Genomic DNA, 16409 nt, shown 5'->3' with positions numbered 1-16409 from the left:
ACTCATTAAAATCTTTGAAATTGTAGCATTTTGCGTTTATATTTTTGTTCAGTATAGTTTGGCTCACTTGTATAGTTGAACATTGGAAGAATAAACTATTCATGATTTGATTATGTTATGTAGTTATATTCTCTAAACCAGTACTAGAAACCGTTCTCTCTGACCTGCAGATTAGTTTAGGCTTTATGTGAGGGCCATCTGGCACATTCTAAATGATCATTGATGATTTCTGTGTTTATTTCACACAATATTTATGACTATGAATACATGTCTCGATGCTCTAAGGACACGGGCCTATTTTAGGCTTAGTGTGGTATTTTTTATGTATTCGTACAAAAATCATTACATAATTTTACTGACCATATATAGGCTATTTCACACAGAAACCAAAGAGCAAGGATGTAACATTTTATTTTGAGAAATAGAAAAATAGTTACATTGTGTTAAAAGAAGCCGGCCCCATATTACACTAACAGTATAAACACTAAGCAATGTTATTATGACACCTCCTCACATCCCATGCAAGAAACAGTACTGGACCTCACACCTATTAATGTTCCCCAAAACACACATAAGACACTAACCCTCTCCCATCCAACTTTTTATACATTTGTAAATTTGTTACATTACAAACTGTAGTACAACAGTTTTGAAAAAATATAGTCTGGCAGCAAAGTGGTCGTATCATGCTGTCAGAGAGAACAAATACAATTTACATGAAGTATTTTTCTTCCATTCAAACACCCAGGAATGTTTGTTTCATTGTTATCAGTCTGCAGCCACTTTAAACAGAAGATACAACATTTGATGGGACCTCTTTATTTAGGACAGACACATTTCTAACTGACCAATAAGCAGGGTTTCCTTCCATAAGTAAAGCAAAAGGTAATATATAAAAAAACGAAAAGTATGCAGAGGTTAAGACAAAGACTAAGTGAATGTAACTAATTAATAGTTTTCCCTATTTTTCCCTCTTCTCCATCACCCTATGACATGGAGCTGGAACTGAAGGAGGTGCGGCTGTAGGTGGTGCTGCTGACGATGCTGTATCGTCTGGAGGAGCCAGATGACCCCAGGTCCACGCTGCCTCTCCGAGAGCCCGCCCTCGACCCGGTCCTGGAGACCGATGTGGACCCGGGAGCGGAGAAGTTGTACGGACTACTGATCCCTCTGGAGGAGAAAGAGGCAGCCTGGAGCATCTTGACTCCTGTATTCTCCTCCACCAAGCAGTTATCCATCGCTTCTTTATAAGAGATCTTCAGCTTGGTCTTGGGGCAGGTCAGGTTCTTGGCATGGTGCCTCATGTCCTGGAGCTTCTGGGCCCCTCTTCCATCCAGCCAGCCCTCTTTGAGAGCCTCTTTGATGGTCCTCCTGCGGCCCAGCTCTGGGTCATACAGGCCTCCGGTAACAAACTGGAACTCCAGGAAGCGGTGACCCGCCTCATAGGGAAGCCAATTCTCCCTCATGGCCTCAGCAGCGGACATCTTGTGTTTACACTTGATGTCTTCAAACCCGATGTAGGCCTTCTGGGCGGGCTTCAGCCTGGTAGCCATGTCGTTCTCGATGATCCCCTGGCTGGAGGCCTCCTGGATGGACAGGCGGCGTCCATCGGAAGGGTTTACAATGCCTCCGGTGCAAGCCTGGGCCTCCAGTAGTCTCTGGGCAGAAATGCTGTCCACTAGCCCACGTTTGTGAGCCTCGGAGATGGAGATCTTCTCCAGGGCCTCCATGTCAAAGATGGCGCCCACAGGGCTATGCTCCCCATCCAAGACCACAGCTTCAGCAGGGCAAGCCAGGGAGACAGAGATACTGGCGATATGCTTCAGAGAGCTGGGAGAGGAAGGGCCATCGGGCTGGGTAAAGGAGCTGCTGGTGGTGGATCTGGTGATGGTGGAGCAGTCGCCAATGGAGGTTCCAATGGAAGAGGGTCCAATGGTAGAGCTGCCAATGATGGAGCTCGTCTTCTCAGCCTTGATGGATGTAGATGATGTTGAAGTGATCCGTGGTGAGTAGGTGGTTGATGAAGACAGCAGGGATGAGTATGCTGCTGCTGATGTTGCTGCTGCTCTTGGTTTGGATGATGATGTTGATGAGGAGGAGGACGACGAGGCAGAGGATCTGTTTGCTTTGGTCTTGCTGGTGACGATGTCAGCAAACTGTGTGAGAGTAATCATCTGCGATCTGTACTGGTCGTACAATGATTGGTTGATCACATTCTTCTCCAGCAGCTCTCTGATGTCATACTGGATCTCCGTCTTTCTGTCGAAGATTACCAATCTCTTGGATCCATCCTGGGTGGTGATAGTGATTTCCTCCCACTCACACTCTTGCTGCGACAGCTCCAGGAACATCTCGTAGTCGATCAGCTCCTTGTCGTACGCTTCCTTCACCGACATATCCTTATTGGTGTCTGGGTCTACAATCACCACCCTCCTCTTCCTTAGAGTGTTCTTCTGGGTGGTGGGCTGAGGCTGTTCCTTCTTCTTCTTGATGGAGAGGAGAACCAGGCCAGTCTTCTGGTCTATGATGCAGCGTTTCTTTAGCTGGAGATAAGTTAGGTTGTCCTGGTTGTTTGGATCGAAGAAGCCCTTGGAGTCGTCCCCTTCGTCTGTCAGGATCTGGTTCATTTCCTTGCTGAAGTAGCCCTTCTTATAGGCAGTCACCACCTCGATGCGGTGGCTGTGTCTGGGGTCTATGATGCCCCCGCTGGCAATCTGAGCCTCCAGTAGACGGATCCCATGTCCCTTCTCGATCAGCCCCTTCTCTATGGCCTGGAACAGGGAGATGATCTTGTCTGTGCCTGGGTCTTTATACCCGGTGACGGCCCTCTCTGCAAACAACAGTTTGTCTTTGAACTCCGGCCCAGCCAGTCCCCTCTTGTAGGCATCGGCCACGTTCAGACAGAGGTTGTTGACGGGGTCAATCATGAATCCGGAGGCGGCCTGGGCTTCGAGGAGCTCCAGGGTGGTGCCGGGCTTCAGTAACCCTTCCTTCATGGCCTGGTAGATGGACAAGGTCTTGTCGTTTGCCTCTTTGTAGACCCCCGCAATACAGGTGGAGCCACAGAGGTACGACCTCAACCGGTCCTCGATGTCCTGGCTAGTCAGTTTGCCTTCCTTCAGTTGGTCCATGTCAGATTTCTCCAAGAGGTTAGCATTCATCAGGTCTGTGACAGACACCTCTCCCCTGAGACCCTTCACTGTCATGGGCTTCTCTGGAGCGGGGAGGATCAGGAGACCTGTGGTGGGTTCGGCCTTGCATCTCCTCTTCAGGGATACGTAGCTGGCTCCCATCTGGGTGTCTGGGTCCAAGTAACACTCAGGTTGTTGGTTCAAGGCCCGGTACAGATCCTCGTCGATCAGGTCCCGGTCCATGGCTGCATCTTTAGGGAGGAAGACACTGAGAACAGGGTCTATGATTCCCCCTACTGATTCTTGTGCCTGGAGCATCCGTAGAGCTGTGTCTCTATCGATCAGGCCCTTCCTCATAGCCTGGCCTGCTGACAGGAGCTTGGTGGTGTTGGGGTCACGGTACCCCAGACATGCAGCCTCAGCAATCAGCAGCCTCTCTCTGTCCTCCTCGTATACCACTCCTCTCTTGCACGCCTCCTGCACCGTCATCTTCTCGTTGGTTCTGGGATCCACTATGTGGCCTGTGGCAGCTTGGGCCTCTAGCAGCAAGATGGCACTGTCTTCAGAGAGGATGTTGTCTGTCTTGGCCTTTGTGAGGGACATTTTACCTTGAGGTCCCACATCCACACCAGAGATACTACCAGTCCCCTTAAGATTGAGTTTGATGTCCACAGACACCTCGCGGACGGTCTTCTGACCGTTCAGGAGCTGTCCGTAAGTCACTTTGTTGATGACCCCACAGTCCAGCAGCTGCTTGGCCGTCACCATTTTGCGCACACCATCGAAGACCAGCGTGGCGGGGTCCAGGTCTTTCTTTCCGCTCTCGTCCGTCTGGGTGTGTTTGGCGAAGGCGTAGGGCCGCTCCCCGAGTTTCCTCAACTCTGCCTCCAGGGACTCTCTGACGGAGGTCAGTTCAGAGAACTCGGTCTGGGTGATCAGCAGCCTGCCCTTATAACGCTCCTCCACCTCCCTCAGCTCTCTCATCAACCGCTCTATCTCAGTCTTCAGAGAGCTCCTCTCCCGCTCCAGCTTCTCCTTCTCTGAGTTAAACTGCCTCACCTCGCCCTCCTTGGACTCGTACTGCCCCTTCCAGTACAGGAAGTCCTTCTTGACCTAAATGGATGAAAAAAGTATTAATTGATGGATGAATATAAATAATAATAAATATGATAATAATACAAATTCATTTAATATGAATAATAAATGAATGAATCAATGGATGGATGGATGGATAAATGAAGGAAAGAATGAACTAATCAAATTTAAAATGCATACATGTATATAAGATTGACTCTAGACAGCAAAGTGAAATCAGTAATACACACCTTCTCGTTCTCCTCCTGCAGGCACAGCTTGATGCGTAACTCGGACTCAAGAGAGACTTTCATGTGCTTCAGCTCTTCCTCTAGCTTCTGAGAGTGAGCTCTGTCCTGGTTTGTCTGCTTTAGCTTCAACAGCAGAGCATCTCTCTCCATCACTATCTCGTTGTACTGGGTCTGGGTGGACTGAATCAGACAGGATGTCTGGATGTGGAGAGATGGGGGGGGGGGGGGGGGGCAGGGGGAGAAGGGTCAAGGGAGAGAGAGAGGAAGAGAAGGAGAGAGAGGGACAGAAGGGTGAAGGAGAGATAGACAGATAGACAGACAAATGGGCAGAATATTAGCAGGTTAGCGTTTTTCGTCATGAATCTTGTTCTTGAGGCAGCTCTGCAGGGTGGTCACTAACTGGCACAGTTTTCTTTAAACCTAACCTCAACCCTAACCTTAACCACACTGCTAACCCGAATGCCTAATGGTTCCCCTAGCCTTGAATGAAGCTTAGTTTTCATAAATATTTACAATATAGCCAATTTTGATTTTGCAGCTGGCCTATCTAAGCGGAAATCGCTCAGTTCTGCCTCCAGGACAAGATTCATGACAATAAATGTCCACCTGCAAAATATTAGTTGAGTGATTAGTTTTAGAATAATAATGAATTATTTTGTTAAAAAATGTCACAGATGATTTGGCATTTACAATAAGAACAGCATGCTGTTATTGAAAAACAAAACACAGCTCCAATAACTTACCAACACATTGACAATAAGCAGTTATCATTGGTCAATTCAAATTATATGACTAAAGGAATAGATTACCAGAATTCCCCAACATGGAAACAATTCACACAGATATAAAGAGTGCCATTGGTTTCCTGTACATTCAAAGGAAATAGACAGATACGGTTGACTAGGACTGATTACCAGTTTACTAGACAAAGGAGAATCTATCTACCTAATATTACTAGATACATGAACACGACAATAATTACAAAGACAGAGACTAAATTAAGACCAGAGGACAAGATCTGTGATGATGTAGACACTGTGGATCATTGGAGACAAAACAAGCAAAGGCAAAAAAGCATGATGATTGGTAAATCAACAGAGGAAGTATCTAGTTGTGGGCAGGGGTGTGTGACAGCAGTATGGTGAGGGAAACCATATAGGATGCACAGATTGCATTTGCATTCGTTTTTTTTCTTCAATCTTACAATTGAAAATGCAAATGTCAACACATACAAGGATGCATGCCTTGTATGTGTTTCACAATAAACACGCAAAGGCAGGCATCTACATGAGGTTTGCCAGCATGCAAGATTAAACGATTGTCTGCAGCCAGCTAAAGCTATTCCACCAACTAACTAAATCAGTATAGTCTGATTTGAAGAAACACAAAACAGTCCGACATGAACCTCTGAGGTTCAAGACAAGTACCTCAAAGACCTGACTCTGGAGTTGCCCTATCTCCATCATGAGTTTCTCCCTCTCCGAAGAGAGCTCTGCCACCAGGCTCTGGGTATCCAGGCTGCTTCTCGAGCTGCTCTTCAGCTGCAGCTCCAGGCCAGTGATCTGGGCCACCAGCTCGTCATCACCCTGTCTGGTGCTCAGCAGCTCCTCCCTCTCATGTTTCACCCCCCTCAACTCCTCCTCGAGCCGCAGTCGCTCTTTGGTCAGGGTCTGGGTCAGGGTCTGGAGACGCTCGTGTTCTACCGAGCTCTCGTTGAGCACTCGGCTCTTCTCCTCGATGGTCTTGTAGAGTGTTTCGTTACGGATATTAGCCTCGCGGACCTTGGCCTGCTCCTGGAGGAGATGCTGTTGGAGTGACTTCAGCTCGGAGCTCAGAGACGCCAGACACTCCGTGGAGGCTTTGAACTCCTTCAACCTCCTCTCTAGCTCCTCCTGGAGTTTCCTGTGCTCCTGTTCTCCCCTCCTCCCCACGATTTTGGCCTCCTCCTGACTGCGACGCAGGGTGGTGATGGTGCTGGTGTACTCCTGCATGGTGTGGTTGGTTTTCTGGAGCTCTGTCTCCATGTGCCTCCTCTTGATCACCTCCTCCTGGCTGGTTCTCCTCAAAGCCTCCACCTCTCCATCTTGCCTTTCAAGAGTAGCCTGCAGCTCCTTGACGCGTCCCTGTAACCTGGCTACACTCTGCTCTGCCTTGTTCTTCTCACCGCTCACCTTCTTAAACTCTGTACAGATACTAACTAGCTCCTCCTCCACCTCCCTCAGCCGGGTCACGGCCTGGGAGGAGGAGGTCTGCTTGCCCTGAATCTCCCCCAGGAGCAGCTTCATCCTGGTCCTCTCCTCCTCCAATGCTCTCCTCCTCCTCTGCTCCTCGTCCAGGCTGTGTGTGAGGAGGACCAGCTGGCCGCTACTGTCCTGCAGGGACTTGGTGAGCTCTGACACCTCCTCTCTATACTGACTACTGTCCTCCCCTCTCTGCCTGACTAATATCTCCACCTGCGCCTCCAGCTCCCTTCCCCTCCGCGCCTCCTCTGTGACCACAGATCTCTGAGAATGGGCCTCATCTTCCGCCGTCTTCCTCTGCTCCTCGGCCTGACTCAGAGACACGTTCAGCCTCCTGAGCTGGTCCTCCTGGTCCCTCCTATCAGCCTCTAGCCGGTCACACTGCAACTTGATGCCCTGGTCCACCTCCTCCCTCTGGGAAGACAGGTGCTGGATGTCCGTCCTGCAGATGGTGATCTGGGACTCGTAGCTGAGCTTTAGGTTACTGATCTCAACACTGCATTGACTCCTTACCTTAGATAGCTCTTGCTCCAGCTCTTTGAAGCGTTGCACCTCCTCCTCCAGCTGCTTCCTTAACTGCTCTGCCTCCATCTCCCGGGCCCCCACGCTCTTCTCCACCTCCATCTTTGCCCAGTTGGCCTGCTCCAACTCCTTCTGCCTCCTCCTCAGCACCTGCTCGTGCTCATCCTGCTGCTCCCCGTAGCGCTCATCCGCCATCCTCCTCTTCCTCTTCTCCTCCTCGTTGAGGGAGGTGAGGCGGGTCACCTGCTCCTGCAGCTCCTTCAGTTGGCCGCGGGTGGAGGCAAGGGAGTCCTGGGTGGCGCTGCACTGCAGGGCCGTGCTCCTCTTCACCTCCTCCACAGAGAGGAGCTGCTCCTGTGACTGGGACATCTCCAGCCGGTAGCGGACTAACGCCTCCTCCAGAGAACTGTTCTTAGCGTTGTGGTCCTCAATGTCCTCTTTGAGCAGCCGTAGCTCCTCCTCCAACAGGTCGATCCTGGTGTTACGCATCTACAGGTGGAGAAGGAAGGATTAGGGTCAGGTAGAGTGGATAATAATATTTCCAATGTATTAATTGCAACTTGGCAAATAAACTTGAAACTATAATGAAACCCCTACTACAAGGTCTAAAACAGGGGTGTCAAACTCAATCAGCACAAGGGCCATATTTAAAAAACACAACACATTTGCGGGTCAGACAAATGGCCTATTTTTTCAAGTAACTCACAATTTTCCCGAAAAATATGTTGAAATTGACCAAAATATTTGGTCTCCACAATTCTTTATTTCCCTGTTAATATCACAGAACCCTTTTTTACAGAACTTAATATATCAATTTAAATCAGAAAATAAACAGAAATTGTCACGTTCCTGACCTGTTTTCTTTTGTCTTGTATTTATTTAGTTGGTCAGGGCGTGAGTTGGGTGGGTTTGTCTATGTGTGATTTTCTATGTTGGGATTTTGTGTTCGGCCTGGTATGATTCTCAATCAGAGGCAGCTGTCAATCGTTGTCCCTGATTGAGAATCATACTAAGGCAGCCGGGGTTCACGTGTGTGTTTGTGGGTGTTTGTATCTCGTGTCAGTGTTCGTGCCACACGGGACTGTTTTCGGTTTTGTCACGTTTGTTGTTTTTTTGTAGTTGTAAGTGTTCAGTTTCGTTTTGATTAAATCAATATGAGCACTAACAACTCTGCGTTTTGGTCCGACCCTTACTCCTTCTCCTCATCCGAGGAGGAGGAATTAGACAGCCGTTACAGAAATGGCATTGATAAAATTATTGACACCCTAGACTTATATTTGGTAGCACATCCTTTGGTCAAAATAATTGCAATCAACTGCTTCCTATATATAGCCTTCAATGAGCTTCCTGCACCTCTGTACTGGCAGTTTGGCCCATTCTTCTTGTGCAAACTGCTCCAGTTCTCCCAGATTTGAAGGGTGCCTTCTCCCAACTGCTGTTTTCAGATCTCTCCACAAGTTTTCAATGGGATTTCGATCTGGACTCATTGCTGGCCACTTCAGAACAGTCCAGTGTTTTATCTGGAACCATTCCTGGGTGCTTTTTGAAGTGTGTTTGGGGTCATTGTCCTGCTGGAAGACCCATGACCTTCAACGGAGACCCAGTTTTCTGAACTGGCTTTATGTCTCTTACTCAGCAGTGGGGTCCTCCTGGGTCTCCTACCATATAACTGCCTTTCATTGAGTTGGCGACGGATGGTGCGAGTTGAAACTGTCGTACCTTGTGTCTGAAGGTTAGTTTGAATCTGTGTGGCGGTTGATTGACGTGCTTTCTCCACCATTCAAACAATCCTTCGCTGCAATCTTCCATCAAGTTCTCTTGCGGCCACATCCAGGGTGGTTGGCTATAGTGGCATGGGCCTTAAACTTCTTGATAACATTACATACGGTGGAAACAGGAACATCACGGTCTCTGGAGATGGACTTGTAGCCTTGAGATTGTCCATGCTTGGCTACAATCTTGTGTCTGACCTCCTCAGATAATTCTCTGGTTTTCTTTCTTTTCTCCATGCTCATTGCGGTACACACAGTGACACAAAACAGGAGAATGAGTCCTTTTCTCTATTTAAACTGGTTGAATGAGTGATTTTTATATTGGCGGCACCTGCAACTCACCACAGGTGAGTTCAATTCCAAAGTAAAGAAGAATCACTTGCTTGAAATCGAATTATTTCTAAATACTTCTAGAAGGTGCCAATAATATTTCCCAGGCCATTTTAGGATTTCTTTGCGGAATAAGCTAACATTTAGTAAATTATTCAGATTTTTTTGTGTTGTTCAACTGCAAACCAAATACATACAGTTGTGGATACCAAAATAAGTTTTAATTCAACAGTTTTCTGGAAGAAATGGTGCATAATTACAAAAAAGCGCAAGGGTGCCAATAGTTTTGGCCATGACTGTACATATTAAAACAAAAGAGATACATTATATTTGTCCAGCCTTTGCTGCTATCCGTGCAGATGTGCATAATATGCTGCGACCCTAACCAAAAAAGTATTTAATAGCTCCAAATAACAAAAACATAGCCAGGTTGTTGTAACATTTAAACTCAAAACACGTTTTTTCTTTTTTTTTGCACTGCATGGATCACTGGTGTGGTTGAATGCAGTACTGCTGTATGGCCACTCAAAATGTCTTGTAGCTGAGTAGCCAGCCTAGGCAACTGCTCAAACATTGCTGTAATGTTGCCTCCGCTGCGCGCGGTAAACGGGACACACTAAAGCAGCACAATTGACCTTGAATTCACCAATGGGAGCACAGCAGGCTGTACTTTCATGAAGTAGATCACTCAACTGTTGACTCATTTATATTCGCTTGTGTGTCCTATTGTCCTTTAGTTGTAATTTATACCCGCGTGTAAATCCTTCATCTTATTACTTTCTGACACCCAACATGACATTTTCTGTAGGCTACAGCAATGACCCGTCGGAACCGAAACTTGGCATGGTCATTTAGCCTATAACACCTTTAAACTTTCGGTCCGGTAGAAGACTCGGTCAGTGCCATTATGTGATGATAAGATACAGTGCACTGGCTGGCTTGTGTGTAGGTGTGTGTGTGGGTTTGGGAGGAGGGGTGTGTGTATGGCAATGCCATTTGGCATGCAGGACGTTGGCAGCTGTTGCTGTGACTTAGTAGTGCAGCGCGTCGCGGGCTGTATGGAAGCGGGCCAAAATGAATTGACAACCCAAATCATTGTGCGGGCCGGATAAGACCCGTGTCACAGGACGTATTTGGCCCGCGGGCTTTGTGTTTGACACATGTGGTCTAAAAGCTCATTGTTGTAAAAACACAGCGGAACAGATTGAATCTCCAGTTCCGTGTGGTTCCGTGTGGTTCCGTGTGGTTCCTCTCAGTACCTTGAGCGTCTCCATGTTATTGTGTAGTTCCCCCAGGTATTTGTTGTAGTCACCAGACAGGGTGAGCAGCTCTATGTAACGGGTCTGCAGCAACGTAGTCTGGGAAAGAAAGTCAACAATGCACAGTTAAATAATAGAGACACAATGACACAAACCACAAAGAGACAGAGACATACAGTGCCTTCAGAACGTATTCACACCCCTTGAACTTCAAATGGATTAGATTGAGATTTTGTGTCACTGTAATATAACAAATCTTCCCAGCGTGAAATCGTTCCCAATCGTTCTGATCGTGACGTCATGCTGAAATATTTCTCCCAGCGTGAAAATGTTCCCGGTTCAGTAATTGGACATGCATCTCTTTATGTGGATGGCTGAGCTCGTGCAGATGAATCCCTCTCTCACACTCCCTCGACCTCAAAAAAACTATTCTGTGGGCAAGCGCATACGCTTCACACATCTGCCAATCAATGTTGGCCAGGAGTATTGACAATGACCAATCAGAAGCTTGTTGAGGCATAAGGTCAGCATATAAATACCCAGATTTGTGCATCAAAGTGTTGAGGGTTGATGTGAGAAGAGATATTTTGCGATTGCAAAGACTTGGGCGCTACTTTTTCAATTGACAGTGCATATATTTGTTAGTTAGATCGCTAAATCAGGGCCGAGGGATGGTGTGAGAGAAACATCCGCATGAGCTCAGCCATCCACATAAAGAGACGCACGTGCAATTATTGAACAGGGAACATTTTCACGCTGTGGAAATTTTAGAACATGAAGTCACTATTTCACTCTGGGAAGATTTTTACTTGACACCCTACACACAATACCCCATTATGTCAAAGTGGAATTGTTTTTCGGTTATTTTTCTCAAAGGGTTACGTTTGGGGCAAATACAACACATCACTGAGTACCACACGTCATATTTTCAAGCATGGTGGTGGCTCCATCATGCCATGGGTATGCTTGTCATTGGCAAGGACTAAGGATTTTTGGGGGATAAAATAAACTGAATAGAACTAAACACAGGAAAATCAGTTCAGTCTGCTTTTTAACAGACACTGGGAGACAAATTCCCCTGTCAGCAGGACAATTACCTAAAACACAAGGCCAAATATACACTGGAGTTGCTTACCAAGATGACATTGGTTGCATCACCGCCTGGTATGGCAACTGTTCGGCATCTGAGCGTAAGGCGCTACAGAGGGTAGTGCATATGGCCCAGTACATCACTGGGGCCAAGCTTCCTGCCATCCAGGACCTATATAATAGGTGGTGTCAGAGGAAAGCCCATAAAATTGTCAGAGACTCCAGTCACCCAAGTCATAGACTGTTCTCTCTGCTACCGCACGAGAGAGAAGGATTATCACCACAGCAAGTAAGGTACTTGGAGTCAAACAGACAGGCCTGGATGAGATCTTTAAGGTCAGGGCCCTCCGCAAGGCTCACAAAATCATTTTAGACCCAAGCCACCCCCTGTACCCAGACTTTGAACTACTCCCCTCTGGGCGCAGGTATAGGGCGCCTTTCAGCAGGAAAAACACAACTAGACAATCATTTGTGCCAGGTGTGATATCCCTCCTAAATAGCTCGGGCTAAATTTCCTAAGAACTCAGTAAGAACAGCAGGTTAGTCTTTAAAAAAAAAAATGAAATGGTATGTGACTGTTATGAAAGTTGTATTGTCAATTTTGTTTTGTATTTAAACGCCACTTTAAACGTGTACATGACACTGCATAAAAATTTCCCCATGGGGACAATAAAGTCAGTAAGTAAATAAGCTGTACCAGAGCGCCAAGTCTAGGACCAAAAGGCTCCTTAACAGCTTCTACTCCAAAGCCATAAGACTGCTGAACAATTAATCAAATGGCCACCGGACCGGATTACATTGACCCCCCCCCCCCCAGTTGTTTTGTACTCTGCTGCTACTCGCTGTTTATTATCTATGCATAGTCACTTCACCCCTACCTACATGTACAAATTACCTCAACTAACCTGTACCCTCACCCACTGACTTGATACCGGTACCCCCTGTATATGGCCTCGTTATTGTTATGTTGTTGTGTTACTATTTTTTATTTTTGTTTATTTGGTAAATATTTTCTTAACTCTTCTTGAACTGCACTGTTGGTTAAGGGCTTGTAAGTGAGTATTTTACGGTAAGGTCTACACTTGTCGTATTCAGCGCACGTGACAAATAAAGTTTGATTTGATTTGACATGGAATGTACCCGAGGGGCCTAGTTTCAGTTTTGACTTAAATTGTCTTGAAAATCTATGGCAATGATCAATGATCAACAACCAACTTGACAGAACATGAATAATGTTTTTAAGAATAATGTGCAAATATTGTACAATACAGGTGTGCAAAGCTCTTAGAGACTTACCCAGAAAGACTCACAGCTGTAATCGCTGTTAAAGGTGATTCTAACATGTATTGACTTAGGAGGTTGAATACTTATGTAATCAAGATATATTGGTGTTTAATTTTTCATGATTAGATTTATTTTTTTATACAAATGTTAGAATTTTTCTTCCACTTTGATGTTACAGAGTATTTTGTTTAGATTGTTAACAAAAAATGACAATAAAATCCATTTTAATCCCACCTTGTAACACAACAAAATGTGTAAAAAGTCAAGGGGTGTGAATACTTTCTGAAGTCACTGTAGATACTGAGTGGGCTGTGTGTGGTTGTGTAACAGAGATATAAACTCAGCAAAAAAAGAAACGTCCTTTTTCAGGAACCTGTCTTTCAAAGATAATTCGTAAAAATCCAAATAACTTCACAGATCTTCATTGTAAAGGGTTTAAACACTGTTTCCCATGCTTGTTCAATGAACCATAAACAATTAAAGAACATGCACCTGTGGAACGGTCATTAAGACACTAACAGCTTACAGATGGTAGGCAATTAAGGTCACAGTTATGAAAACTTAGGACACTAAAGAGGCCTTTCTATTGACTCCAAAAGAAAGATGCCCAGGGTCCCTGCTCATCTGTGTGAATGTGCCTTAGGCATGCTGCAAGGAGGCATGAGGACTGCAGATGTGGCCAGGGCAATAAATTGCAATGTCCGTACTGTGAGACACCTAAGACAGCGCTACAGGGAGACAGGACGGACAGCTGATCGTCCTCGCAGTGGCAGACCACGTGTGATAACACCTGCACAGGATCGGTACATCCGAACATCACACCTGCGGAACAGGTACAGGATGGCAACAACAACAACTGCCCGAGTTGCACCAGGAACGCACAATCCCTCCATCAGTGCTCAGACTGTCCACAATAGGCTGCGAGAGGCTGGACTCAGGGCTTGTAGGCCTGTTGTAAGGCAGGTCCTCACCAGACATCACCGGCAACAACGTCGCCTATGGGCACAAACCCACCGTCGCTGGACCAGACAGGACAGGCAAAAAGTGCTCTTCACTGACGAGTCGCGGTTTTGTCTCACCAGGCGTGATGGTCGGATTCGTGTTTATCGTCGAAGGAATGAGTGTTACACCAAGGCCTGTACTCTGGAGCGGGATCGATCTGGAGGTGGAGGGTGCGTCATGGTCTGGGGCGGTGTGTCACAGCAATATTGGACTGAGCTTGTTGTCATTGCAGGCAATCTCAAAGCTGTGCATTACAGGGAAGACATCCTCCTCCCTCATGTGGTACCCTTCCTGCAGGCTCATCCTGACATGACCCTCCAGCATGACAATGCCACCTGTCATACTGCTCGTTCTGTGTGTGATTTCCTGCAAGACAGGAATGTCAGTGTTCTGCCATGGCCAGCGAAGTCTGGGCCCTTTTGGATTGGAGCGTGAGTGCTAGGGCCATTCCCCCCCAGAAATGTCCGGGAACTTGCAGGTGCCTTGGTGGAAGAGTGAGGTAACATCTCACAGCAAGAACTGGCAAATCTGGTGCAGTCCATGAGGAGGAGATGCACTGCAGGACTTAATGCAGCTGGTGGCCACACCAGATACTGACTGTTACTTTTGATTTTGACCCCCCCTTTGTTCAGGGACACATTATTCAATTTCTGTCAGTCACATGTCTGTGGAACTTGTTCAGTACATGTCTCAGTTGTTGAATCTTGTTATGTTCATACAAATATTTACACATGTTAAGTTTGCTGAAAATAAACGCAGTTGACAGTGGGAGGACGTTTCTTTTTTTGCTGAGTTTCGACACACATTTTAAAGTATCTTTGTTGACTGGATGTTGTGATTACTGTTACCTCCTCAGTGAGCTTAGTAGAAGGAGATTGTAGCATGGTCCTCTTCATATGGATGTTTAGTAGAGTCTCTAGACCAGCACTGTATGAAGCCAACTCCAGCTCATAGTCCTAAAAACATACAGTCACATTAAAACAAATGTACAATGTACGAACATATTTTATTACATCACAGAAATGTTAGGACAGACAAGTACTGTTAGATATAACGTGTCAGAAATGGTCTGTACCTTGATGGAGTTGACGCAGGCGTCAGTGTCTCCAAGAACACTCGCCACACTCTCCCTCTTCCCCTTGATCTCAGAGTTCAGCACCTAGACGTACACGTAGATGCATTCGTTGGGTTAAATTGACTCCAATAGACATTGAACTGGACTGTTTTCTTGTTTTTGTTTGATTGAGTGACCTTCTGCTGGTTGAGGTGTTCGTCCAGGGCTGTGATGCTGCCTATCTTGGTGGCCTGCAGCGCGTCATGTTTCTGACGAGTAGCACCAATCCACTCACTCAGGACTGAGCTCGTGGTTGTGTACTGCTGGAGCAGATGGAGGTACCCCTCCAGGTCCCTCAGTCTGAGCGAGAGAAGGAGCAAGACACAGTTATTGTAAATAGATGATTTAAAAGTATGTTTTTTTGAAGTAATCGAGATGTAAAGGAAGGGCGGGTCAAAAAGGTGTATTGGTGTGGAGAACAGAAAGTCTGTAAACAAGAATCAGAGGGATGACACACAACAAAATAGATCAAGCTAGGGAGTGAGATATACACTATAGTTACAAAAGTATGTGGACACCCCTTTAAATGAGTGGATTCGGCTATTTCAGCCACACCCGTTGCTGACAGGTGTATGAAATCGAGCACACAGCCATGCAATCTACATAGACAAACATTGGCAGTAGAATGGCCTTACTTGGCACCTTTCCAACAAGTGAGTTCGTTAAATTTCTGCCCTGCTAGAGCTGCCCCGGTCAAGTGCTGTTGTTGTGAAGTGGAAACGTCTATGAGCAACAACGGCTCAGCCGCGAAGTGGTAGGCCACACAAGATCACAGAACGGGACCTTCAATTGCTGAAGTGTGTAAGAATCGCCTGTCCTCTGTTGCAACACTCATTACCAAGTTCCAAACTGCCCCTGGAAGCCCCTGCCCCCGTTTTTTGAGCTTCATGAAATGGGTGTCCATGGCCGAGCAGCCTCACACAATCTAAGGTCACCATGTGCAATGCCAAGTGTTGGCTGGAGTGGTGTAAAGCTCGCCGCCATTTGACTCTGGAGCAGTGGAAACGCGGTCTCTGGAGTGATGAATCCAGTACAACGGACGAATCTGGGTTTGGCGAATGCCAGGAGAACGCTACCTTCCCCAATGCATTGTGCCAACTGTAAAGTTTGGTGGAGGAGGAATAACGATCTGGGGCTGTTTTTCATGGTTCGGGCTAGCCCCCTTAGTTCCAGTGAAGGGAAATCTTAATTCTACAGCATACAAAGACATTCTAAATGATTCTGTGCTTCCAACTTTGTGGCAACAGTTTGGGGAAGGTCCTTTCCTGTTTCAGCATGACAATGCCCCCATGCACAAAGCGAGGTCCATACAGAAATGGTTTGTCGAGATCGGTGTGGAAG

General features: G+C 46.6%; 1 protein-coding gene across 2 annotated transcripts in view; it reads right to left on the bottom strand.

Moving 5' to 3' along the window:
* Positions 1–395: 395 nt before the first annotated feature.
* Positions 396–16409, bottom strand: part of LOC139578676 (desmoplakin-A-like) — a 32157-nt gene continuing 16143 nt past the window's right edge. The window contains exons 18-24 of one of the 2 annotated variants that reach the window (XM_071406604.1): positions 15206–15368; positions 15030–15113; positions 14803–14910; positions 10580–10678; positions 5884–7707; positions 4457–4654; positions 396–4244 (exon numbers count right to left, since the gene is read on the bottom strand). In XM_071406604.1, the coding sequence (XP_071262705.1) occupies positions 987–4244; positions 4457–4654; positions 5884–7707; positions 10580–10678; positions 14803–14910; positions 15030–15113; positions 15206–15368 (5734 nt within the window). In that variant the 3' untranslated portion in view covers positions 396–986. The remainder of the gene's footprint in view (positions 4245–4456; positions 4655–5883; positions 7708–10579; positions 10679–14802; positions 14911–15029; positions 15114–15205; positions 15369–16409) is intronic. The other variant, XM_071406605.1, reaches the window with a different exon arrangement.

The sequence above is a fragment of the Salvelinus alpinus genome, chromosome 6 (assembly GCF_045679555.1).
Source record: "Salvelinus alpinus chromosome 6, SLU_Salpinus.1, whole genome shotgun sequence".
NCBI lineage: Eukaryota > Metazoa > Chordata > Actinopteri > Salmoniformes > Salmonidae > Salvelinus > Salvelinus alpinus.
Note: the sequence above shows the minus strand (reverse complement) of the source record. Positions and strands in the feature narration are given on the sequence as shown.